The sequence below is a fragment of the Mustela lutreola genome, chromosome 7 (assembly GCF_030435805.1).
Source record: "Mustela lutreola isolate mMusLut2 chromosome 7, mMusLut2.pri, whole genome shotgun sequence".
NCBI lineage: Eukaryota > Metazoa > Chordata > Mammalia > Carnivora > Mustelidae > Mustela > Mustela lutreola.
The window spans coordinates 67,086,094-67,112,583 of record NC_081296.1 but is presented as its reverse complement, the minus strand read 5'-3'; the positions used below and the strand labels follow the sequence as shown (position 1 = coordinate 67,112,583).

General features: G+C 40.4%; 1 protein-coding gene across 1 annotated transcript in view; it reads right to left on the bottom strand.

Moving 5' to 3' along the window:
* Positions 1-22,043, bottom strand: part of RAD51 (RAD51 recombinase) — a 32,056-nt gene extending 10,013 nt beyond the window's left edge. Inside the window, exons 1-6 of the mRNA XM_059181177.1 lie at positions 21,753-22,043; positions 15,388-15,490; positions 12,805-12,942; positions 6,896-7,013; positions 4,715-4,806; positions 916-1,010 (exon numbers count right to left, since the gene is read on the bottom strand). Of these exons, the coding sequence (XP_059037160.1) occupies positions 916-1,010; positions 4,715-4,806; positions 6,896-7,013; positions 12,805-12,942; positions 15,388-15,474 (530 nt within the window). The 5' untranslated portion in view covers positions 15,475-15,490; positions 21,753-22,043. The remainder of the gene's footprint in view (positions 1-915; positions 1,011-4,714; positions 4,807-6,895; positions 7,014-12,804; positions 12,943-15,387; positions 15,491-21,752) is intronic.
* Between the last annotated feature and the right edge of the window lie 4,447 nt (positions 22,044-26,490).

Sequence of the window (26,490 nt, the reverse complement as noted above, 5' to 3'; positions counted from 1 at the left end):
TTCCATTCCAATCTGGATGCCTTTTATTTCATTTTCCTAGCTGACTGCATTGACTAGGACCTCCAGTACATTCAGTATTTTCCACCTTCAATGGAATGTAAATGGTGAGAGTGGACATCCTTGTTTCCAATCTTAAGGAGAATGCATTCAGACTTCCACCATTACGCACAGTACCTATATATTTTTTGAACTGAGATAATGGTCCCCAATTGTTATGGTTAAATTGCTTATTTTGCCCTCCAATTATGTCAGTTTTTGTATAACATATTTTGGGGCCTGTTATTAAGGTATGTTTATAATTGTTCTGTTTTCCCAGTGAACTGACTTTTCAATTATAAAATGGTCCTCTTTGTTTCTAGTATTTATTCTGTCTTAAAGCCTATACTGATACTGCCTGTCCAGCCAATTCTCTTATGGTTATTGTTTGGATGCAATATCTTTTCTCATCCTTTTTCATTCAACCTATTTGTGTCTCTGAATCTATAGTGTTTCTCTAGAAAACAGCACATAGCTGGGTGTAGTTTTTTATCCAGTCTGACAATAACTCAGAGATTTAAGAAGAGTGCTTTTTTCTAAGGAAGGTCATTCTTCTGATCTACACATATAACTTTGGGATATAGACCAGTAAGAAAAGAAAAACTCTTCAGACACACTAACCCTGGCAATCACTACAGTGACAGGTGGTGCCAGATTTCTCTCACATGGGGTGCCTGGGTGGCTCAATTGGTTAAGTGTCTGCCTTTGATCAGGTCATGATCCCAGGCTCCTGGGATCAAGCCCTGCATCGTGCTCCCTGCTCAGTGGAGAGTGTGCTTTTCCTTCCCCCAGCTCATGCTCTCTCTCAAATAAAATTAAAAAAAAAAAAAAAAAAAAAAAAAAAAAAAAAGATTTCTCTCATCTAATTCAGTAACCTACCTCTCAGCCACTGCTAGCAGCCGTTCTGGCCTGAAGGTACCCTCAGTGTCAATGTACATGGCCTTTCCTTCTCCTCCACCTCGGTCAATGGGAAGCTGGACAGAACAAAAAGAACAGTGTACAAATGAACACTTACTTCTAATATAACTGATCAACTTCACCACCCACCCCCAATAAAGCAAAGGGAAAAAAAAATTTAAAGAGTCAGTCAGGAGTAGATAGGAGGGATTCCCTTCATCATTAAGATTTTTTTTTAATCTGACAGAGAGAGAGAGAGAGAGATCACAAGTAGGGAGAGAAGCAGGTAGGGGGAGCGGGGGAAGCAAGCTCCCCGCTGAGCAGAGAGCCTGATGTGGGGCTCGATCCCAGAACCCTGAGATCATGATCTGAGCTGAAGGCAGAGGCCTAACCCTGAGCCTCCCAGGTGCCCCAGGAGGCGCTCCCTTCTGATAGAAATAGAGCTAGCAGTAGATACGAAACTCCTGGTGTTCCACAGCATGCAATGCCAGACTCTTACCAGAGTTGGACTGCTTGGAAATACAGTCCAAACTCAGTGATAAAATTCTATGACTGCATATCAACACAAGATTGAACAATTCTTTCAAGAGTATAGATATTTGAAAGTTCATTTACTATCTTAGCTTTAATAAGTTAGAGACAGTGATCCAATACTCAATTAATTTTGTCACATTCAAGCCACATTTACACTTCACTTTATTAAGCAGATTTGCTTCTGCAGGTTCCTAACGAGGTTTGGCCATGCCCCAGGGACATTCTTAGTAAGTTTAAAGTATGGCTGAGAGAGAAGAAAAAATAAGGGTGTTTATTCCAATAATACCTACAGATGTTAAAATTAAACAAAAGGAGGAAAAGGAAAATATAGTTAAAAAAAAAAAAGAAAAAGAAAAGGGAGGAATGCCATCAAAATTATCTTATGTGCTAGTTAGAGAAATCTTGGTTTTTAGGCTACCCATCCCATGTCAGAAAACTTTAAGTTCTACAAATTTTATGTGAATGATGCCAAAGGGTAGTTTCCACCCTAGCAATCTACTTTGGAGTCATAATTCACCTTTAAATTCTGAGGAAAATCCTTAAGGACATTTTATACGAAGGGCCAAAAAACATCAAATTTTCTTTCTTTCTTTCTTTTTTTTTTTAAAGATTTATTTATTTCTTTGACAGACAGAGATGACAAGTAGGCAGAGAGGCAGGCAGAGAGAGAAGGAAGCAGGCTCTTTTTCAGCTACAAAGACCTCTTTGGGTTGAAGGGAGACCATAGGTGACTGGGTATAGGTATGAAGACTGACAGAAAAGTGGACAAGGTCCCAGTGTGTTATTGAGCCAACTTCAAGGTGGTGGACTGCATACTCTGCCCATTGTGTCTCCTCCATCTTGCCCTCTAGTGCCACTGCAGTCAACTCATATTACTGGGCTGGAACACCACAACCAAGTTAGTTTTTATTTATTTATTTATTTTTAAAAAAGATTTTGTATTTATTTGTTTGGCAGACAGAGATCACGAGTAGGCAGAGAGACAGGCAGAGAGAGTGGGGGAAGCAGGCTCCCCGCCGAGCAGAGAGCCTGATGTGGGGTTCGATCCCAGGACCCTGGGATCATGAACCGAGCCGAAGGCAGAGGTTCAACACACTGAGCCACCCAGGTGCCCCAAGTTAACTATTTTTAATAACTGCTTAGTACCATAATTTAACTCTTCTTCCTATTTTACAATGATGTACATTGTTTTGAACTTTCACCATTTTATAATGCTATTGTGTAAATTCTTTTGTACATTTATCCTTGACTATCTGTGAACAATTGTGTAAGCCACATTTTGTCAAAGGGTATATGCATTTAAAACTGGAATTTATGATAAAATGTCTTCTCAGAATTTTAAAATTAGTCTAGTACTTTAAAGAAACACAGCCTGTTCGTTTCTGTGCTCTGTGGCTCTCAACTTTATGTAACTTATTAGACAGAGATCTAATGTAATAGAGTTTCACTTCATTAGGAAAATCTGAATAAATGACAGCAGATTATGTTTAGATTTAAGCAGTAATCTAACATCCTTTCTACACTTCTAGTTCTAGCTCTTAGGCTGGTGAAATGTAATCCTTTCTGTTATTAATGAATTAGCATCCTCTCTCTCTTTAAAAAGATTTTATTTATTCATTTGAGACTGAGAGAGGCAGAGAAAGCATAAGCAGGGGGAGAGGTAGGGAAAGGGAGGAGCAGACTCCCCACTGAGCTGGGAGCCTGATATGAGACTCTTGGGACCCAATCCCAGGACCTGGATATCATGACCTGAGTCAAAAGCAGGCGCTTAACCATCTGAGTCACCCAGGTGCCTCTTCTCTTTTTTCTTTTGGTGGTGGTGGGGAATAGAGGGAGAGAGAGTGAGTCTCAAGCAGGCTTCATGTCCAGCACGGGGCTTGATCTCATGAACCTGACATCATAATCTGAACTGAAATCAAGAGTTGGAAGCTTAACCAACTGAGCCACCCAGGCATCCCCTATATCTATTATTTCAATAAAAGATGATTTTAGGAATTAATTCACTGTGTCTATTTCCAAATCCTCCCATGAATGAGACTACAAATAAAAAAAAGTTTTGGAAGAGATACTTAATACAGAGGTAAAGCATAAAATAGAGGAGGAGTAGAGTCCCTGAGAAGGTGGCCAAAGATGGTAACCAGATCACACTGATAGGATGGGGTTTTGAAAAGAGACACTTTTCTGTTATAGCCCAAGATATGAAAAAATGGGTATAAATGTAGGTGGATTCATAAATCTCATGTGAAGAATAGGTTGGTCACTGGCTGAGTGAGGGTTGAAGAGGAACATGAAGGTTTGAGAGGAAAGAACAAAGCATGAGAATTCTTACTGAATGGGAAAAAGAATGCCTAAACAAATTTAGTAGGTCTTCTAAGCAGTATGAATGTTAATGTCTGTCATTTTTGAATTTAAAGTGAAGATAATCAGCTTTATAGTATGATTTTTCTCCAGTATGATTCAGTTATTAAGGAACAGGGACTAAGAAGACAGTTCTCATGGGGCACCTGGGTAGCTCAATTGGTTAAGTGTCTGCCTTCAGCTCAGGTCATGATCCCGGAGTCCCTGGATCCAGTCTGGCATTGGCCTCCATGCTCAGAAGGGAGTCTGCTTCTCCCTTCCACACATGCTCTCTTTTGCTTCCTTTTTCTCTCTCTCAAATAAATAAATAAAATCTTAAAAAAAAAAAAAAAGCTCTCAAAGAAGATTCTAAGAAGGGTCCATCTAAGACTGACATCTCTTTAGGTGGGGAATATATATCTGAGGAATGACTTTAATGGTGAATCATAAGATCTAGAGTAGTGAAGAGGGCAGGTAAAGCCAGGGGAGGCATAGTGGAGAATAAGAAAACATCTGAAACAATGATGAAATCATCTGAAAACAATGATGTGAAAGAACATGTCTAGAACATGAAAGAATTGTATAGTAGGGGTCTATGGGTCTTAGGGATGAAGTGCCCCCCCCCTTTTAAAGATTTTTATTTATTTATTTATTTGACAGACAGAGATCACAAGTAGGCAGAGAGGCAGGCAGAGAGAGAGGAGGAAGCAGGCTCCCCGCCGAGCAGAGAGCCCGATGTGGGACTCGATTCCAGGACCCTGAGATCATGACCTGAGCTGAAGGCAGCGGCTTAACCCACTGAGCCACCCAGGCGCCCTAAAGTGCCCTTTTAATGTCCATCCCAAAAGATGCTTGCAAATAGCAATCAACTAATTTCTTTTGCAGATTTGGTTAGAGCCCAAAATCTCACCTGGCATGTTACAGCCAACGTATGACAGATTTGAGTCTTCCCAGTTCGGAATTCTCCAAACATCTCTGTGATGGATCCGGTTTCAATTCCTCCTAAAAGAGCAATAGGAAACACCTCTTAGCACAATACAAATGTTTAGAAAGAATAACTGTAGAAGTGTCCTTGGAACTCATCAGAAAGATGTATAAATAATTTATAAATTCAATTTTCAACAAGCAATATTTTTATTTTGAAATAATTCTAGATTTACAGAAAGTCACAAAGAAAGGTACAGGAAAGTTCCATGAATTTTTTTTTTAAGATTTTAATTATTTGACAGAGAGAGACACAGTGAGAGAGGGAACACAAGCAGGGGGAGTAGGAGAGGGAGAAGGAGGCTTCCTGCTAAGTGGGAGCCCCATGTGGTGCTTGATCCCAGGACTCTGGTATCAAGTCCCAAGTCAGGTTCCTTGCTCAGTGGGGAGCCTTCTCCCTTTGCCTGCTGCTCCCCGCACTTGTGCTTGCTCTCCTCCCTCTCTCTCTGGGACATAATTAAATTAAATCTTAAAAAAAAAAAAAAGATTTTATTTATTTGACAGAGAGAAAGAGAGAACAAGCACAAGCAAGGGAAGCAGCTCGTCGTGGGCGAGTGGGAAGCAGAATCCCCACGGAGTAGGGAGCCTGGTATAAGACTCAATCCCAGCACCCCAGGATCATGACCTGAGCCAAAGGCAAACGATTAATGAATGAGCCACGCAGGTGCCCTGGTCCCAAGAATTCATCACTCAGGCTCCCCCAGTGTTAACACAATTTTACATAACCATAGTACAGTATCAGTATTAGAAAACTGTCAGTGATACCGCCCCCAGAGTTCGTTCAGATTTCTCTAGTTATAAATGCATTCATTTTGGGGCGCCTGGGTGTCTCAGTGGGTTAAGCCTCTGCCTACGGCTCAGGTCATCATCTCAGGGTCCTTATATTGAGCCCCGCGTCGGGCGCTCTGCTTGGCAGGGAGCCTGCTTCCTCCTCTCTCTCTCTGCCTGCCTCTCTGCCTACTCGTGATCTCTCTGTCAAATAAATCAATAAAATCTTAAAAGAAAAAATATAGGGGAGCCTGGGTGGCTCATTGGGTTAAACCTCTGCCTTTGGCTTGGGTCATGATCCCAGGGTCCTGGGATCGAGCCCCGCATGGGGCTCTATTCTCAGTGGGGAGCCAGCTTCCCCCCAACCCCACCTTTCTCTCTGCCTACTTGTGTTCTCTCTGTCAAAGAAATAAAATCTTAAAAAAATGCATTCATTTCATTTGTGTATATGTATACAGTTTTATGCAATTTTACTGCATCTGTAGCTTCATGTAACTACCACCACAATCAAGATAAAGAACTATACCACGACAAGTCAATAAGCAGTAAATGTAAAAATTATAGAGATATCCTCTAAAATTTACTAAACATTTCTTGTGTACCTGGCATTGTGCTATGCATATGTATGTACCATTTCATTTAATTCCAATAACCTATAAAGTAGGAACTCTTTTTATCCTCACCATAAAGATAATAAAACTGAGGTATAGCGATATTAAGTAATTTGCACATATTCCTGAATATATAGTAATTTGCATACTATTCCTGAATGCATACTATTTTGCACCCTAAAAGAAAACTTGAATGATTAAATATTTGGGGAAGCAACAACAAAAAAATCTAACTTCACAGTAATTTAGGACAGCAATGTTTTCAAAAGTTCAAAAGCTTTACATGTTTCCATAAAAGTCCAATAGTTTAGTGTGCACTACCATGCACTGATACTCTAACACAGTATTCAAACATGGAATGTTTTAGTTACCAGATTTTCAACCCTGCGTTAAAATAAGCAGAGGAAGCTTACTCTCTGAATGCAGTATTAAATGGAAATTCCATTATTTCATTGGCAGATAATTTTAGTATAAGTCAGGCCCCACCCTCTAGCAGTCTTACTTCAATGTGGATAGTTCTCTTATCTCTCTCTCTCTTTTTTTTAATTTGACAGACAGAGATCACAAGTAGGCAGAGAGGCAGGCAGATGGAGAGGGGGAAGCAGGCTCCCTCTCTTATCTCTTAATGATATCTAACACACAAATTCTACCCAAATACTTTAGTTTTGTTCTCTGACCTGGAACTTTACTAACTGCAGTTCACAGCAAAGGATAAGGGATCACTATACCTTGAAGTAGTTTGTCAAGTTCTTTTGAGCCAGTAGTAATCTGTATGATCTCTGACCGCCTTTGGTGGAACTCAGTTGCAGTAGTGAAACCCATTGGAACTAATTTAGCTGCCTCAGTCTCGGAAAAATAAGAAATGTCAAATCAACAAAATATGATTATTAGTAAAACAAGAATCAGGCACACTGTGGGAAGAGATAAATTCTAACAAAATTTCCAGAGTGCTTTCTCTTTAAAAAGTCATCGAAAGGAATGCCTGGGTAATTTAGTCAGTTAAGGGTCTGCCTTCAACTCACGTCATGATCCCAGGGTCCTGGAATCAAGCTCCACACCGGGCTCCTTGCTTAGCAGGGAACCTGCTTCTCTCTCTGCCTGCCACTCCCCCTGCTTGTAATCTCTGACAAATAAAATTTTTAAAAAAAATAATGATAAATAAAAAGTCATCAAAATACCAATAGTTCTAGGATTATTTTATCTCTCTGGCAACTAAAGGATAAAATAAGCAAATTCAGAGATTCCATGAAAATTAATTTTTTAATTGTTAATTCAACTAATACATCCACATAGTAAAAAAAATAACTATTATAGACCCACACATGTGTACTTTGCCTGACTTATGACAAATGTGACATACAGCATGAAGTCTAACAAAATATATAAATTATCATTTCCTGTTCCATCAACCACAGACTATATCTCTTAACTTTTCTACTTTTTTTTATTTTTGGAGGGGGAATGGCGACAGGGGCAAAAGGAGAGAAACTTTTTTTTTAAAAGATTTTATTTTATTTATTTGACAGACAGAGATCACAAGCAGGCAGAGAGAGAGGAGAAAGCAGGCTCCCTGCAGAGCAGAGAGCCTGATGTGGGGCTCGATCCCAGGACCCTGGGATCATGTCCTGAGCTGAAGGCAGAGGCTTTAACCTACTGAGCCACCCAGGCACCCTGAGAAACCATTTGTTTTTTTTTTTTTTTTTTTTTTTTTTAAAGATTTTATTTATTTATTTGACAGAGAGAAATCACAAGTAGATGGAGAGGCAGGCAGAGAGAGAGAGAGGGAAGCAGGCTCCCTGCTGAGCAGAGAGCCCGATGCGGGACTCGATCCCAGGACCCTGAGATCATGACCTGAGCCGAAGGCAGCGGCTTAACCCACTGAGCCACCCAGGCGCCCAACCATTTGTTTTTTAAACATTTTATTTATTTGAGAGAGAGAGAGAGATTGAGAGAGCATGAGCTGGGAAGGGCAGAGAGAGAGGGAGAAGCAGACTTCCTGCAGAGCAGAGAGCCAGCCATGGGGCTTGATCCCACAACCCTGAGATCATGACCTGAGCTGAAGGCAGAGGCTTAACCCACTGAGCCACCCAGGTGCCTCTTCTTTCTCCTTTGTTAAATGAAGACATCTGTCCTTCAATCTCTTGTCCCTCCGTATCTACTGTCCCTATCTGTCAGCTGTACCTTTTCTTTTACACTGTCAAGGTTGAAAACACTTATATATTATTTTGTAGTCACTGATAAGTCTTCAATAATGAGTCTATCAATTAATTCCAAAATTTAAGATAAATGCATTTAGGGGTGCCTGGGTGGCACAGTTGGTTAAGCATGCAACCCTTGGTTTCAGCTCAGGTCATGATCTCAGGGTACTAAGATGGAGTCTGCCTGAGATTCTCTCTCCCTCTTCCTCTGCGCCTCATGCTCACAGGCTCTCTCTTAAATAAATAAATAAAAGATACTAGAAAAAAGCATACTATACAGACTAAGCAGAATGGAGCCCTGCATCGGGCTCTCTGCTCAGCAGGGAGCCTGCTTCCCCCACCCCCTGCATGCCTCTTTGCCTACTTGTGATCTCTGTCAAAAACATAAATAAAATCTTAAAAAAAAATATATAGGGGCACCTTTGTGGCTCAGTGGGCCCCTGTTGGGCTCCACATTTGGTGGGGAGTCTTCTTGTCCCTCTGTACCTCCACTTGCTCATATACTCTTAAATAAATAAAATCTTAAAAAAATAATAAAATTATTTTCCCTCACAACTTTGAAGGTGTTATAAAATCTTAAATAAATAAAATCTTTAAAAAATAATAAAATTATTTTCCCTCACAACTTTGAAGGTGTTGTTCTACTAGCCTCTACCAGTCAGATTTCTGTTAAGAAATGTGGTCTTTCCAGGCACCTGGCTGGTTTAGTTGGTGGAGCAAAGAACTCTTGATCTTAGGGTTGTGAGTTCAAGCCCAACAGTGGGTGCAGAGATTACTTAAAAAAAAAAAAAAAAAAGAAAGAAAGAAAAGTAGTCTTTCTGATTTTTTACCTTTCTTTTCCTTTTTAAAAAACGATTTATTTATTTATTTGACAGACAGAGATCACAAGTAGGCAGAGAGGCAAGCAGAGAGAGAGAGGAAGGGAAGCAGGCTCCCTGCTGAGCAGAGAGCCTGATGGAGCCGAAGGCATGGTCATGATCTGAGCCAAAGGCAGAGGCTCCAACCCACTGAGCCACCCAGGCACCCCTTTCTGATTTTTTATTCCTTTAGAATTGCTTTTTTCCCTCTGAATTCTTTAAGAATCTTCTCTTTATGACGGGTATACTGAAATTTCACACTTATGTGTCTAAGTGTGGGTCTCTGATACTCCATGAATTCTTACTATGTGAGATTTCCCATTAGCTCTGCCAAATTTTCTGTTATTATGTCTTAGAGAATTTCTTCCCTTCTTTTTTCTCTGATCTCTCGTCCCGTAACTTCTACTAATCTACAGGAAAAATGAAGATTAATGAAAACCAGAAGATAAAATAGAGTATAAACCAATACCGAACCTTAATTAATGTGTGCTAAAATATTTAGGGGGAATATACTGACATCTACAAGTTTCTTTGAAAAGTATTAAAAAAATCCAAGATGGACTGATTGCTGGATAGAGACATCAACAGACAGGTGGTAAGTCAAATATATTAAAATTTAATGGTAGAGTCTAGGTAATGAGTATATAAGTTTTTGCTGTAAAATTCAACATTACAGTAAGTTAAAAAATTTTAGCAACAAAAAGCTAAGAAAAAAACATAGCAGTTGCTTTCCCTTTTTGTCATTTTAACTCCTAAATTCTAGACTATGAGCCCTTACAGAAACAAAATATTATAACTAAAGTGAAATGTGAAGTAAAAACCATGCAACTGCCTAATCTGGGAGAACTTTACTTCTATTTGCACCCTTACATAATGAGTTACTTTCATTTCTGCTAATTGAAGTCTTAAATGTATAGTTTTCAATAGCCAAGAACTACCAAACCTTGGACACAAGACAAGAATAGTGAATAGAAGGAAAATATCATGGGGCACCTGGGTGGCTCAGTAGGTTAAGCAACCAGCTCTCGATTTTGGCTCAGGTTATGATCTCGGGGTCATGAGATTGAGCCTGTTTGGGGCTCTGCAGTCAGCATGGAGTCTGCTTAGGATTCTTTCTCCCTATGCCCCTCTCCCCACTACACACACGTATGCATGCATGCCCTCTAATAAATCTTAAAAAATGGAAAATATTACAAAAAATAACTGTGCTGAATCTGTCAGTGCTTAGAGTACACAAAGAGAACACGGTTCAACAATAGCCAATTACAATTAAACTTTGAAAATGTGGAGAAGATCACATAAATACGTCACCTTCTGAACAAATTTGTCCATAAAATCTTTCTTTTTCTACCACCTTGATGTACTTACTACAAATGATTTTCTTTATTTTCCTTTCTCCACTGTAAAAGTGGATATTCTTGTTGAAAAATCTCAATTTCAGTAGCATCTGGGTAGTGTGGTTGGTTGAGTGTGCAACTCTTGGTTTGGGCTCAGGTTATGATCTCAGGGTCATGAGATCAAACCCCACATGGAGCTCCATGCTCAGCATGGAGTCTGTTCCAGATTCTCTCTCCCTCTCCCTTTGCCCTTCCCATTCATGCTCTCTAAAATAAATCTTTTCTTAAAATTTTTTAAAGAAGATTTTATTTATTTATTTACTTATTTGACAGAGAGAGAAATCACAAGTAGGCAGAGAGGCAGGCAGAGAGAGAGGGGGAAGCAGGCTCTCCACTGAGCAGAGAGCCCTATGTGGGGCTCGATCCAAGGACCCTGAGATTATGACCTGAGCTGAAGGCAGAGGCTTAACCCACTGAGCCACCCAGGTGCCCCTAAAATAAATAAATCTTAAAAAAAAAAAAAACAAAAACCTCAATTTCAAAGACTTTGGGGAATTGAAGGAATAGCCAGTGACTGAAGAAATCTTCTTTAACCTTCAAAAGCAAATAACATCATCCACCTTTATCCACTAGAAATTCACAATACAAAATGTCTGAAAGCAAAGAGGACAGAAAAATAGACCTAGCTCCGTATCATTTTGCACATCTCATTTTGCTTTATTAAAGGTTTTTATTTGTGTTTTCATGAAAGCAAGATACAGATTTGATTTCTAAAACTAAGGTCTGACAAGGCATAAGCAAGGATCCTGTCAGGATTTGTTCTGACACAAATATTAATGCCCAGAAAGAAAACCAATAGATTTTAGGGACACCTACTGGCTTAGTATCACACATACTCTTTTGATGAGGTATTAGGGGCTCAGAACTGTCATTTCCAATTAAGTCATCACTTCAACAACATATTTGAATAATACAATAAATGAAAACTTCAGAGGAGCCTGGGTGGCACAGTTGGTTAGGCACCCAAATCTTGGTTTAAGCTCAGGCTGTAATCTCAAGGTTGTGAGACTGAGCTCTGCATCAGGGTCAGTGTTCAGAATAATAAATAAATCTTAAAAAAAAAAAAAAAAAAGAATTATGACTTCTCAGCCCTGAGTTACTATTACAAAGTGGTCTAAATAAATGAAGTAAAATCTCTACCAGTGCTTAAAAATTCAAAGCTCTCAGTATGATACCCAATAAAACAGAATTCATCAGGTTGTGCATATATTAATGTATATTATAGAAATCAAATCAGTAAAATCACTTTTATGTGTGTGTTTTTTTTAAGATTTTATTTATTTATTTGACAGAGAGAGATCACGAGTAGGCAGAGAGGCAGGCAGAGCGAGAGGAGGAAGCAGGCCTTTGCTGAGCAGAGAGCCCGATGCGGGACTCAATCCCAGGACCCTGAGATCATGACCTGAGCTGAAGGCAGCGGCTTAACCCACTGAGCCACCCAGGCACCCCTCACTTTTATGTTTTTAAGGTTAAAAAAACTAAGCATATGATTTGAAATCACATTCTCTTGTCATTATTAAAGAATCTTGCCTATGATTAGTTAGCTAATAAGAAATAAAAACAGCTTTTCTATTTCAAAGTAAAACTTGATTATACAAAATGAAGAAACTTCAGAAAATTGAGGCAAAAGTAAAAATCACTCACATTCTTACCATTCAGAAATAACACCACAAATATTTTAGTGTATTTATCCTGTGTATGTGCTATACACACATTTTTTAAAACAAAAAAAAAAATCAACCGTGTGTGTGTGTGTGTGTGTCTTATTACCCTGCTTTCTTATATCAGGAACATTCCTGATATTAGGAATCCTTATGTTTCTTATATCAGAAACATTCTCCTATATCAATGAATATTCTTTGAAATTCTTTTTAGTGGCTACATACTAATGAATATATTTCTAAGGCATGAGATCATAATTTCTAGAAAGATAAGGTACATCAGCATGCACTGCTAGCGGAAATGCAAACTTGTCAATTTGGCTCATACCCCATGAAACTAATTTCCTTGAGAGAAAATCCCAATTTATGCAAGGAGGCACATATAAACATAATTAACTAGTGTAGTCACCTCTGGAAAGGAGAACACAATGACACAATGGGAGATGAAGAAGGAACACTGCCACCTTCACTGTACATGCTATTCCCACTAATGCCTCCCCCTACATCACATAAGCAGTACTTACCAGAATTTTGTCAGCTTTGGCTTCACTAATCCCTTTAATATTTATCAATTCCTTCTTTGGTGCATAGGCAACAGCCTCCACAGTATGGAATCCAGCCTCTTCCAATTTCTTCACATCATTGGCATTTATGCCACATTGCTGCAAGTGAAGAAAACCATGGATAAGTGTAAGTAAGCTTCAGCTCTCTCAGCCAATGTAGATATTTGCCCTACCCAATTCAGAGCTGTTTTGAAGAACTGTGATATTATATGCCAAAGCTTTGAAAAGAATTCTATACACATGAAGTGTTTAAAAACAAATTACCAACCCTTTCATTTTGAAAACCAATACTTCTAAACTAGTAGTCCCATGTACGTATTCTCATCATGAGTTGGGACTAAACCACTAATTCACAGGCACTGGGAATAAACTAGTAACTTTTTTTTTAATTTTTTATAAACATATATTTTTATCCCCAGGGGTACAGGTCTGTGAATCGCCAGGTTTACACACTTCACAGCACTCACCAAAGCACATACCCTCCCCAATGTCCATAACCCCACACACATTAACTGATTTGCGGATGTTGAACCAACCTTGCAGCCCTGGAATAAATCCTACTTGGTCGTGGTGAATAATCCTTTTAATGTACTGTTGAATCCTATTGGCTAGTATTTTGGTGAGAATTTTCGCATCTGTGTTCATCAAGGATATTGGTCAGCTCTCTTTTTTGATGGGATCCTTATCTGGTTTTGGGATCAAGGTGATGCAGGCCTCATAAAAAGAGTTTGGAAGTTTTCCTTCCATTTCTATTTTTTGGAACAGTTTAAATTAGTAACTCTTAATCTTTTACGACTAGGACTCCAAATGAACTTTGAGGGGCGCGTGGGGGGCTCAGTTGGTTAGGTGTCTGCCTTTGGCTAAAGTCATGATTCTAGGGTCCCAGGAATGAGCCCCACCTCAGGCTCCTGCTCAGCAGGGAGTCTGCTTCTCTATCTCCCTCTGGCACTCTCCCCTACTTGTGCTCTCTCTTCCTCTGTCAAAAACGTGAGACACTGGGCCCTAAAAAGTCACCTTAAACCACTATTTCTAATGTTTTTCTACATCAAGCACAAATAAAAAAATGTTTTTTGTTTGTTTGTTTGTTTGTTTGACTCTAAGCTGGAATAAACAGAGAAGCCTGCCCCAGAGCTGAGGGTAGCAAAATGACTGGATCACTCTAACAAGTGACATTAAAAATGCAGGAAAACTGGGGCGCCTGGGTAACTCAGTTGGTTAAGCATCTGCCTTCAGCTCAGGTCATGATCCGAGGCTCCGTGCTCAATGAAGAGTCTGTTTCTCCCTCTCTGTGCTCATGCTCTCTTTCTCTCAAATAAATAAAATTCAAAAAAAAGAAAATGGGGAAAAACTAGTTTTGGTTAAGGACTCATATACTAGTTCTCAAAATAAACCACCCAAATGCACCTCTTCCTACCTATATTACAAATTCAGATTTTTTTTTTTTTTTTTTAAGATTTTATTTATTTGTCAGAGAGAGGGAGAGAGAGTGAGCACAGACAGATAGAATGGCAGGCAGAGGCAGAGGGAGAAGCAGGCTCCCTGCCGAGCAAGGAGCCTGATATGGGACTTGATCCCTGGACACCGGGATCATGACCTGAGCCGAAGGCAGCTGCTTAACCAACTGAGCCACCCAGCCATCCCACAAATTCAGCTTTGATTTTATTAGCCATCAAAACTATGACTGCTGGGACAATATTAGTGGTGGAATGTGTATGTTTTTGCAGGTTAGGAAGGGTTTTTGAGAGGGGAGGGTCTGCCCACAGAAATAAGCTCGCCTATTGATATTTAAGCAATAAGCAAAATGCATGTGTGGGTATAAGGATGCTCATAATACCAGAAGTTATGATGCTGAACTCTGTAATATTTATCACAAACATCGTTTATATTAACTTCTGCTAGAGTCTTGAAGTTTAGCTGAGGTGGGAGGAATATGTGTAAAGGGAAGAATAAAGGCTTTCTCTGCTTTCCCTCCTACTTCTCTTAGCCTATGTCTGCAGCACTCACAATGTGGGGCCTCTGTACAATGGGAAGAAATAGTGCAAGGGCCCAGGTCCAATGCTTGATGTTCCTGTGCAGAGTCCTGAATTGGAGCTTGACACTTACACCTTAATAGCTACAAGCCCTTCTCCCTGACCACAACAGCTGTCTTGCTAGTAACTTCAGCACAGATATGGGTCAATGGAGAGACAATGCTCCTCTCCCTTCCTGCATAGCTGTCCTAGGCCACTCTAATTCTCTGGATTGTAATTTCATAAACAGTATAAAGACTCCACCAAGACTCCACCATGAGATCCTAGGGCTTTTAGTTTTTGACAGTCCAATTCTAAGAAAGAAAAATGATAAAGTAGGAGGAGAATTCTTAACAAAAGAGATATGGCCAGACATGTTTAGCAGCAGGATTCTTGATAACACTTTTGAAAAATCTAATTTAGGTCTTCACCTTAGGTAATAAATCAATGGTTATGAAAAGGTTCTAAGTTCTCCCAACAGGTAGGAGACTGTAATCTAGCATTATAATTCTAAAATTAACAACTAAGCACATACCTCTAACCGTGAAATAGGCTGTGGGCCAAAGCTTTCTTCTTCCACTGAAGTATCTGCATTTGCTTCAAGCTGCATTTGCATAGCCATTACTCAGCATTCAATACTGAAAAATACAGATGGCCAGAAAAAGTTAAGAGTTGCAAAGTTCGTTTTGAAATAAATCTCTGAAGAATTACTTGTTAGTCTTTTGGTCTAATCACTGACCTACCCATGGCAGGAAAAAAGAACATATCTCACCAGCTTTCCCTTCCACTAGACAGTTTTGTTTTGCTTTGTTTTTAAAGACTTTATTTATTTATTTATTTGTTTGTTAGAGAGAGAGAGAGAGAGAGAACACAAGCAGGCATAGTGGCAGGCAGAGGCAGAGAGAGAAGCAGGCTCCCCGTTGAGCAAGGAGCCCGCTATGGGACTCGATCCCAGGACTCTGGGATCAGGAACTGAGCCAAAGGTATCGGCTTAACCAACTGAGCCATCCAGGTGTCCCTCCACCTAGCTACTTCTATCAGATATAGTTTAGGAAGAGCCAGGACTAGTGTGCTTCTTAAAGATGCACAGCTTAACTAGACCAACTATGTCCCCAGTTCACATTCCTGCTTCACATTCCTTGAGGGTAGGGGCCAAGTTATTTGTGTACAATTTGGGTACACCCCATGATACATGAAATGTTAGGTGTTTGGCAAGTATTTGGTAAACCAAAGTGGACTTTGCAAGACTCTACTTAAAATTTGAAAAACAAAAAACAAAAAAACAAAAAATAAAACTGGTGAAAGTTCATTAAACTGTTTCAATTTTATTGTTCCCTTCAAACAAGTAGGGTTTGGGGGTGGTGGGAGAGGAGTGAAATGAAAGTACTGAATGACTGCCCATAAGCCTCTACTCCTGATAAGGCAGTAGACTGAGATGAAAGTACTTCTCATCTCAGCCAAGGATGATAACTTGTAGTCACATATTCTGCTTCCAATAGGAATGTGTGAAATTTAGGGTGCCTGAGTGGCTCAGCTGGTTAAGCGCCTGCCTTCAGCTCAGATCATGATTCCAGAGTCGTAGGATCAAGTCCCACATCAGGATCCCTGCTCAATGGGGAGTCTACCTCTCTGCCCTTCCCCTGGCTCATGCAGGCATGTGTGCTCTCTCTCTCTCAAATAAATAAATAATCTTAAAAAAAAAAAAAAAAAGCGGGGGGGAATGTCTGGAATTTAAACATTACCATTTTAATCAATTTCAGACACCACTGAATACACAAATGAGGGGTGCCTGGGTGGCTCAGTGGGTTAAGCCTCTGCCTTTGGCTCAGGTCATAATCTCAGGGTCCTGGGATCAAGCACTGCACTGGGCCCTGCTCAGCAGGAACCCTATTTCCCCCCTACTCTACCTGCCTCTCTGCCTACCTGTGATCTCTGTCTGTCAAATAAATAAATAAAATCTTTTTAAAAAATGCACAAATGAATAACATTCAAGAACCCTGCTCAGTCTGAAATCCATAGAGCATTAGGCCTACACCTAGTCAGGTTATTATGATAGTTAAGATTGCTCAGTTTGAAAGTAATGGAGAACAAAAAATTTTAATTATCTTCAACGATGTTAGTAAAAGTGAGCAAAACTTTTTTTGGGGATGGGGAGAGAGAGAATGCAGGGCAGGGGTGAGGGGTAGTGGCAGAGGAAGAGGGAGAATCTTAAGCAGGCTCTGTGCCTAGTGTGGCACCCAAAAGGGCTGGATCTCATGATTCTGAGACCATAACCTCAGCCAAACCCAAGAGTCAGAGGCTTACCCAACTGGACTACCCTAGCACCCCAAAAGTGAACAAGTCTTTTTTTTTTTTTTTTTAAAGATTTTATTTATTTATTTGACAGAGAGAGATCACAACTAAGCAGAGAGGCAGGCAGAGAGAGAGAGGAGGAAGCAGGCTCCCTGCTCAGCAGAGAGCCCTATGTGGAACTCGATCCCAGGACCCCGAGATCATGACCTGAGCCGAAGGCAGTGGCCCAACCCACTGAGCCACCCAGGCGCCCCAAAAGTGAACAAGTCTTAATGTTCACAAGAATAAATGAATTAAAATCACACCAAAACAATCTGAACAATTTAACAATCTGGATAAATTTAACTTAAAGATAACACATGAAATCTCCATTCTTCAAGACTTGACAAAAGAGGTCCATTTTTTCCCTTTTTAAAAAAGTATAGTTAATTCACAATGTCACATTAATTTTAGGTGTACAGCATAGTGCTCTGATAACTCTGTATGTTATGCTATGCTCACCACAAGTGTAGCAACCATCTGTCACCATACAACACAAGACCACTGACTATATTCCCTATGCTGTACCTTTTACTCCTTTGTTTTTTGGTGTGTGTGTTTTTTTTTTTTTTTACTTTGACTTTTACTCCTTTGTTCTGTTACTGGAAGTCTGTGCCTCTCACTCACTTTCACCCATTTTGCCCGTTCCTGTTCCTCCCCTCTGGGAGTTATCAGTTCTCTCTGTATTTATGGGTCTGTTCCTGCTTTCATTTATTTTTGTATTTTTACACTCCACATGCAAATGAAATCATATGGTATTTGTCTTTCTCTGTATGACTTATTTCACTTAGTATACTACCCTCTAGGTCCCTCCATATTGTTGCAAATGGGAAGATCTCATTCTTTTTATAGGCTGAGTAATATTCCACTGTAGGTATTATACATACATAATACATACCCACCATATCTCCTTTATCCATTCATGTATGGATGAACACTTGGGTTGCTTTCATATCTTGGCTATTGTAAATAATGCTGCAGTAATCATTGGGGAGCTTTTATTTTTTTCAAGTTAACACTTTCATTTTCTTTGAGTAAATACCCTGTAGTGGAAATTTTGGATCACATGGTATTTCTATTTTTAATTTTTTGAGGAACCTCCATACTGTTTTCCATAGAAGCTGCACTAAATGTAAATTAGTGCACCAACAGTTCATAGGGTTCCTTTATATCCACATTCTCACCAGTCAGGATCCCTTATTTCTTACCTTTTTCATTTTAGCCATTGTGACAGAAGGGAGGTGATACCTCATTGTGGTTCTGGTTTGCAGTTCCCTGATTAGTGATGTTGAGTACCTTTTCATGTGTCTGTTTGCCATCTGTGTCTTCTTAAGAAATGATCATTTGTTGTTGATGCACATGTCTTAGATAGCTGATTTAACATAATGTGTGTCTATGATAGTGCTAAATATCAGGATCACCTGAATGGAACTTAAATTTAAATATCTCCCTTCATAAGGGAACCTGAAGGGCTCGGGTCATGATCCCAGGGTCCTGGGTTCAAGCCCGGAATCAGGCTCCCTGCTCAGTAGAGAGCCTGCTTCTTCCTCTCCCTCTGTCTGCCACTCTGCCTAGTTGTGCTCCCTACCCCTCTGTCAAATAAATAATAAAATATTTAATTTAAAAATACCAAAAAAACCCGTATCTCCCTTCATAATCTATGAAAAAGACAGACCTGCAGAGTAATGGAGAAAGGACTGTCTTTTGAATAAACAGTGCTGGGTTGATGGGAGAGCCTTACAGAATAAACCACCCCCTCATCCCACATACAGAAAAACCATCCATTTCCAATTCAATTACAGACCTAAATGTAAGACTTAAAACAAAACTTTTGGAATATAAGTGAGTATCTTCACGACTTTATGACAAAGATTTTTTGAACTGGATACATAAAGCAATAATGAAAAAAGAAAAGACTGAAAAATTGGACTACATTTAAACTTAGAACTTCTATCAAAAGACACTACTAAGAAAACAAAAAGTCAAACTACAGTATATTTACCACATATACAAACAAGGCTGATAATTAAAAATATATAAAAAACTTCAGGGGCACCTGGATGGCTCAGTCAGTTAAGTGTCTGCCTTCAGCTCAGGTCAGGATCCCAAGATCCTGGGATGGGGCCCCACGTTGGGCTCCTTGCTCAGCAGAGAGCCTGCTTCTCCCTTTCCCTCTGCCTGCCACTCTGTCTACTTGTGCTCTCTCTCTCTGTCAAATAAATTAAAAAAATCTTTTTTTTTAAAGATTTTATTAATTTATTTGACAGAGAGAGATCAGAAGTAGAGAGGCAGGCAGAGAGAGAGAGGGAAGCAGGCTCCCTGCTGAGCAGAGAGCCCGATGCGGGACTCGATCTCAGGACCCTGAGATCATGGACCTGAGCCGAAGGCAGCGGCTTAACCCATCCAGGAGCCCCTAAATAAATAAATTCTTAAAAAAAATTTGTGTATATATATATATATATATATATATATATATATAAAACTTCAAATCAGCAAGAAAGAACAACTCAATAGAAAAGCAGATCTGAGAAAGCACTTTAGGATAGAAGATATCTAGTAAACATATGAACCAACAGGGGTGCCTAGGTGGCTCAGTGGATTAAGCCTCTGCCCTCTGCCTTTGGCTCAGGTCATGATCCCAGTGTCCTGGGATCAAGCCCCACATCTGGCTCTCTGCTCATCAGGGAGCCTGCTTCCCCCTCTCTGCTTGCCTCTCTGCCTACTTGTGGTCTCTGTCTGTCAAATAAATAAATAAAATCTTAAAAAGAAAAAAAAGCCAAACAAACATGAACAATAAACATATGAACCAACAAAGCTCAACATGATTATCAGGAAAATTAAAACCATGAGGTATTTCTATATGTCACCAAAATAGATAAAATTAAAGAGATCAACAACATCAAGTGTTGGCAAGCATGCTTGTGTGAGGTGTAGACCTGGTCCCTTTCTACGTCGGGGTACGTCCCCGCATTAACCCGACCGGGCCTGTGGTCTGGCCGCCGACTTATGCGCCCCTCTGCGCCGCATGAATGTATGTACATTCATACATACAATATGAATGTATTGAACTAAACATTCATACACTGATGGTCTGAATGTAACAACTAAGCATTCATACACTGCTGGTCTGAATGTAAATTTATACTTTAGAAAACTGGCATTAAATGTAAACTGGGTGGCTCAGTTGGGTAAGCACCTGCCTTCTGCTTGTTGTGATGCCAGGGCCCTGGGATACAATGTCCTTGCTCAGCTGAGAGCCTGCTTCTCACCCCCACTCTGCCTATCCCCTGCTTATGCTCTCTGACAAATATATCAAATGTTTAACAAAAGTAAATAAACAAACGTGGAAGTTGAATATAAACAAATGCTACCACCCAGGAATTTCAACACTGTATTACTAACCAACTGAAAAGCAGACACATGTGCACCAAAATATATATAGGAATGTTCTCAGCAGCCTTTCTCCTTTTAAAAGTCAGAAACTAGGGGCGCCTGGGTGGCTCAGTGGGTTAAGTCTCTGTCTTCCACTTGGGTCATGATCTCAGGGTCCTGGGATTGAGACCTGCATCCGGCTCTCTGCTCCACGGGGAGCCTGCTTCCCCCTGTCTCTCTGCCTACTTGTGATCTCTCTCTCTCTCTCTCTGTCAAATAAATAAATAAAATATTTTTAAAAAAAGTCAGAAACTAGAAACCAACCAAATGTCCACCATAGGCAGAAAGAAGAAGGGATCCTATATGGCAACAAAAAAGAACTATTACTATATACAAAGATATGTATGAATCTACAGACAGAATGTTGAGCAAAACCAGACACAAAAATATAATCAGTATCACTTATACAAAATTCAAACAAAGGCAAACTTAGTCAGTGATGTTAGAATCAATAGAGCGGTTACCTCTGGGGAGAAAAAGGTTCATACTAGAGTGGGAACAAGGGAAGTTTCTGGGATGCCGACAACATTCTATTTATTGACCCGAGTAGTCATTACATAGGTATATTCTCTTTGAAATAATTCAGAGCTCTATACACTTCTGATCTGTGCATCTTCTATATGCATATTACACTACACTTTAGAAGTTAAAAAAAAACAACGAAACCTCACTGGAGAGGAGTCCCTAGGTATCACGTGAACAGTCTTCCGCATTAGGTAATGAAAACACCTTTGAGGAAACTGGAGGCGGGTACTTGGTAAGCAGAGCACGGAGTAATGGAAAGTGGACTGACCAAAAATCCGGAAACCCTGGCTCTGACATAAACAGCTGTGACATTAAATTGGTACACCCCTCTGGATCTCGGCTTTCTCGCCCCCGCCCATAAAATGGGTGTTGGAAATGAAGGGTTCTAGGTTCCCTCCCAGCTCTGGAGCCTGGGGAACGCTTCAGTTTTCGCCACAACCAGCTCTGACGGTGGGCTGGGCCCAGGCATGCCCCTGCTCCGCCTCGCCAACTCCGCTTTCTCATGCGGCGCAGAGGGGCGCATAAGCCGGCGGCCAGACCACAGGCCCGGTCGGGTTAATGCGGGGACGTACCCCGACGTAGAAAGGGACCAGGTCTACACCTCACACTCACCTCGGTCCGCAGCGCTTCTCACTCGGGCCGGCTGCACGCTCCGACTTATGTTCGCTGGTCTGGTCCGCGACCGACCCCGGACGGATTCCAGACGCCCTCCTTGCTGCTAACTTCTCTACTCCCTTGGGCCGGCCTTCCTGCACACAACCCACGCAAGTTTTAGGTCCCAACTACGCCCCCCAGGGAGCGTTAGCTCTCCTCAGACGAAGAGTGGCCGCACAACTCTCCCCGCCCGGCAGCTTTCGGAGATCCCGCCAAATGCACCGGAAGGGTCACGCCAGCGTCAACGTAACGTCTCCCCGCCCACCTCGGTGCCACAGTCTAGCCCGCCCTGCCGCTGCTCGCGAGCGGGAGGTGGGCCCAAGGATCTTGATGTTGCATGATGTCAAGGAGTTCTCTTTTCCGTTTACCCCTAAGAACTAATTCACAGTTTGGAAGTCGCCAAAGTCTTCTCTTTCACTTGACCAAGGACTACAACTTCCAAGAGGTAGTAGGGTCGGCCGGAGACTCCAACTCCCAGTATGCACCGCGGGCGCCTGGCGTTTTTAGCGCCTCAGCCCCTCTGCGGAAAAGCCTGAATTAACAGAGGTGTTCTCGATTTGCTTCCAAAGTATCTAAGCCTGTGTTTGCTCTGAGCTTCCGACTCCGTCAGGTCAAATTCCTGCAGCCTGACGTTTTTCAGGTCTCTGGATGTGGTAGAGCCGAGGATGCTCGAGTAGACAGATGAAACTGGAAAACAGAGCTAGTGAAGGGGAGAAAATGCCTGAAATACTAGTCATGTCTTGGTAATTTGCTAGAGATTTGCAAGAGGAAGAAGACATGATTACCTTCTCATAGTTTTCTGGAAAGTTTGACCTATATTCTGGTTTTAAAGGGTGAATGGGGTTTCCTGGGCAAAGAAGAGGAGATGGAGGACATAACCATATAGAACAGTATGGGCATGGAATTTAACGACGTGGTCAAGCCATAGAATTGTCTGATGAGGGAGGAAAAGAGTCCTGGAGGCGCGGATTCTGTGAAGTTAATATTTAATTCAAGTTATGAAGAAAGTTATGACCATGTGTGGAGCTTTAATCTTTATTCTTTAGGTAATGGGGAAATCATTGAAAATTTTTAAGCAGAAGACTCCTATGATCTGTTTTTTCCCCCACCACTACATTATCTTTGTGGGATGTTTTAAAGTTCATGAAGTTTTTATTCAATCCTCCCACCGTTGTCTTGTGACAATGACAGATTTCAGAAAAGAGTAAAGATAGCAAAAACTGTCAGGAAGCTCTTGTAATATTTTGGACAAGGGATGAAGGCTTCCTTGAGTTTGATCAATGACAGAACAGATTCAGGAAGCATTCTGGAGGCAGACTCAACCTAACAGTAATTATATAAATAGTATCTGGGGATAATAGTAACTGCCATACCAAATATACCCACTTAAAAAAAAGATTTTGACAGAGAGAAATCAGAAGTAGGCAGAAAGACAGTCAGAGAAAGGGGGAACCAGGCTCCCTGCTGAGCAGAGAGCCTCACTTGGGGGGGGGGGGCTCGATCCTAGAACCCTGAGATCATGGCCTCAGCGGAAGGCAGAGGCTTAACCCACTGAGCCACCCAGGCGCCCCCAAATATACCCACATTTACCTCCCCTTCACACCCTTTCCTTAGAGCATCTGCAAACCCCTCTTGTTTGAATGAAATCACATGTGACTTTGACCTTTCATTAAAATCAAATTCCTGTGACTGTGTGGTTGTCAAACCAGAGAAACCCCTTTTATAGGAAGACTAAGAAATTAAGAGACCAAGAAAGTGAGAGAGAATGAGACAGAAAGGAACAATTTTAAAATCTGTTTTCCAAATCTTTCCAATTTCTCAGGAGCCCAACAGTGCTTACTATTCTCGAGATCTATGAAATACTCCTAAATGTCAATAAATCTCCCTTCCATTTCTTCTGCTTAAACCAGTTTGAGTAGTTTTCCGTTCTTTTCTTCCAAGACAACACACTAAACATTTGGAAATAAGACAAACTAGTGTTCTTGCTAACAGTTAAGTTAGCAATCCATATGAATATGTTTAAGTGCATAGTGGAAAAGTTTTGAATATATCCTAGATTACGTCCAGTGACCTATTTGAAATCTCAAAGAGGTAACCTCTAGTAAAAAAAAAAAAAAACTTAATCATGAGAAACCTAACCTTTTGTCTCAAGGATAATAATTTCCTGACACAGTCAACCTGGAGCATAGTAAGGGAAATCCGGAAGGGAAACCCACTGTCTTGTCCAAGTGATCCAATTGAGTAGTGCAAGGATGATCCAGTATGGGGAAATCTATTATAATTGACCACTTTAACAGGTCAAGGAGAAGCCCATATGGTTAATTTCACTTTGAAAAGGCAATAAAATTTGACATTAATTCCTCATTAATGGGGAAAATGGGAGAAAGGAATTGGATGCTTCCTTAGCATGATCAAGAAAAAAGCAGATACTCCAAACAAGCTGCTTTTGTTTGTTTACTTGTGAAATGTTAGAAATACTTTCATTAAAACCAAGAACTGGGGCTCCTGGTTGGCTCAGTATGAGGAGCACATGACTTAATTTCGGGGCTGTAGGCTGTGAGTTTGAGCTCCACGTTGTGTGTATAGAGATTACTTATGTAAAAAAGAAACAAAGAAAATTGTCTATTGCCACTATTATTTACTATTGTTTAGGAAATGTCACAGGGTGTAATAATTCAAGATAATAAAAAAAGATGTAAGTGTTCAGAAAGATTTACAGATATGATTATATACCTGGATAGTTTAAGGGACAATAAGAAAGTACATTAGTGTAACCAATTATGAAAATATAAAAAGATCAGCACTTAGTAACTAATTAGACAATATAATGCAAAATGATCCCACTCACAGTTGTAACAAAAACCATAAGTGTCTAGGAATACGCTTTTAGAAATGTTCAGGATCATCTTTTAAAAAAAAATGTTCAGGGGGCGCCTGGATGGCTCATTGGTTAAAGCCTCTGTCTTCGGCTCCTGACATGAACCCAGGGTCTTGGGATCAAGTCCCACATCAGGCTCTCTGCTCACCAGGGAGCCTGCCTCTCTGCCTACTTGTGATCTCTGTCTGTCAAATAAATAAATAAATAATCTTAAAAAAATGTTCAGGATCTTTATGGAAAAATCTCTAAAACCATCCTCCCAGAGAAGACTCAAAATTATAAAGTTGAAAATTCAACAACATCAATGAATTCACAACAGAAATCCCAATGCACTTCACAGCAATCACCATTAGTTGCCTACCCAATAGCCATTGCCCTTTATGGCTAAGAAAACCTAGTATGTGGAAGGATGTTCACTAGTGATATTTTGGATGACTTTGCTTTCATCTGTAATCTTTTGTATATTATTTGCACTGTTGGTTTGAATTTATCTTGTTTTTATTATGATAATTTGAAAAATTGTAACAAAAATATAAAATGCCTTGGAATAAGTCTAATAAGTGCACATCCTATATAAAGAAAATTTTAAGATATTAACAAAGGACACAAAACAGAAAAAATATACTGGTGGAAGACTCATATCTTAAAGATATCAATTGTTGATGAGCTGTTCATTAAATTTAATATAACGTGATTTCAGTACAAATTACATTAAGAGTTTTTGGGGAAGAAAACAAGCTAGTTCTTACCTTTATATGATAAAATAAAAAAGCAAGAAGAGCTAGGAAAACCTAAGGGCCTGAAATGACCAGATGTTAAAACATATTATGAAACTGTAATAATTACAGGGCCACCTGGGTGGCTCAGTAGGTTAAACATCTCACTCTTGATCTTGGCTCAGGTCATAATCTCAGGGCCATGAGATGGAGTCCTGTGTTGGACTCTGTGCTAAGTGTGGAGCCTGCTTAAGATTCTCTCTCTCCGGGACGCCTGGGTGGCTCAGTTGGTTAAGCAGCTGCCTTCGGCTCAGGTCATGATCCCAGGGTCCTGGGATTGAGTCCCACAACAGGCTCCTTGCTCGGCAGAGAGCCTGCTTCTCCCTCTGCCTCTGCCTGCCTCTCTGTCTGCCTGTGCTCGCTCGCTCTCTCTCCCTCTGTCTCTGACAAATAAATTAAAAAAAAAAAAAAAAAAAGATTCTCTCTCTCCCTTTCCCGCGCCCCTCCCCAACTCTCTCCTCAAAAAACAAACAAACAAAAAACTTTAAAAATTACAAAGGACTTTTACAATAACATAGGTCAATAGAACAGAACAGTTTAATCAGTGTCTTAGTTTCCTGTTGCTGCTGTAACAAATTACCACAAATATATGGCTTAAAAAAAATGTATCATCTTACAATTCTGGAGATCAGAATTCCTAATGGGTTAAAAGCAAGGTGTTGACAGAATTGTTTCCCTTCAGGAGGTCCTAGGAGAAAATCTGTTCCTTGCCTTTTCCAGTCTCTAGAGGTATCCAAATTCTTTGGCTCAAGGTCCTTTCCTCCCTCATCAAAGTCAACACTCTGATCTATTTCCATGATCACATCTCCTTCTCCGACTCTGACATCCTGACTTCCTCTTATTAAAAAACCTTGTGATTACATTGGGCCTACCCAGCTAATCCAAGATAGTCTCCCCATGCAAGATCCTTCAAAAGCTCTGCAGAGTTGCTACCGCCATGTAAAGTGACATTCACAGGTTTGGGGATGTGGACATCTGGGTGTGGCGGGGCGGGGTGCTGTCTACTACTTTGCCTACCGCACTCAGATATGAATAGGTAGAG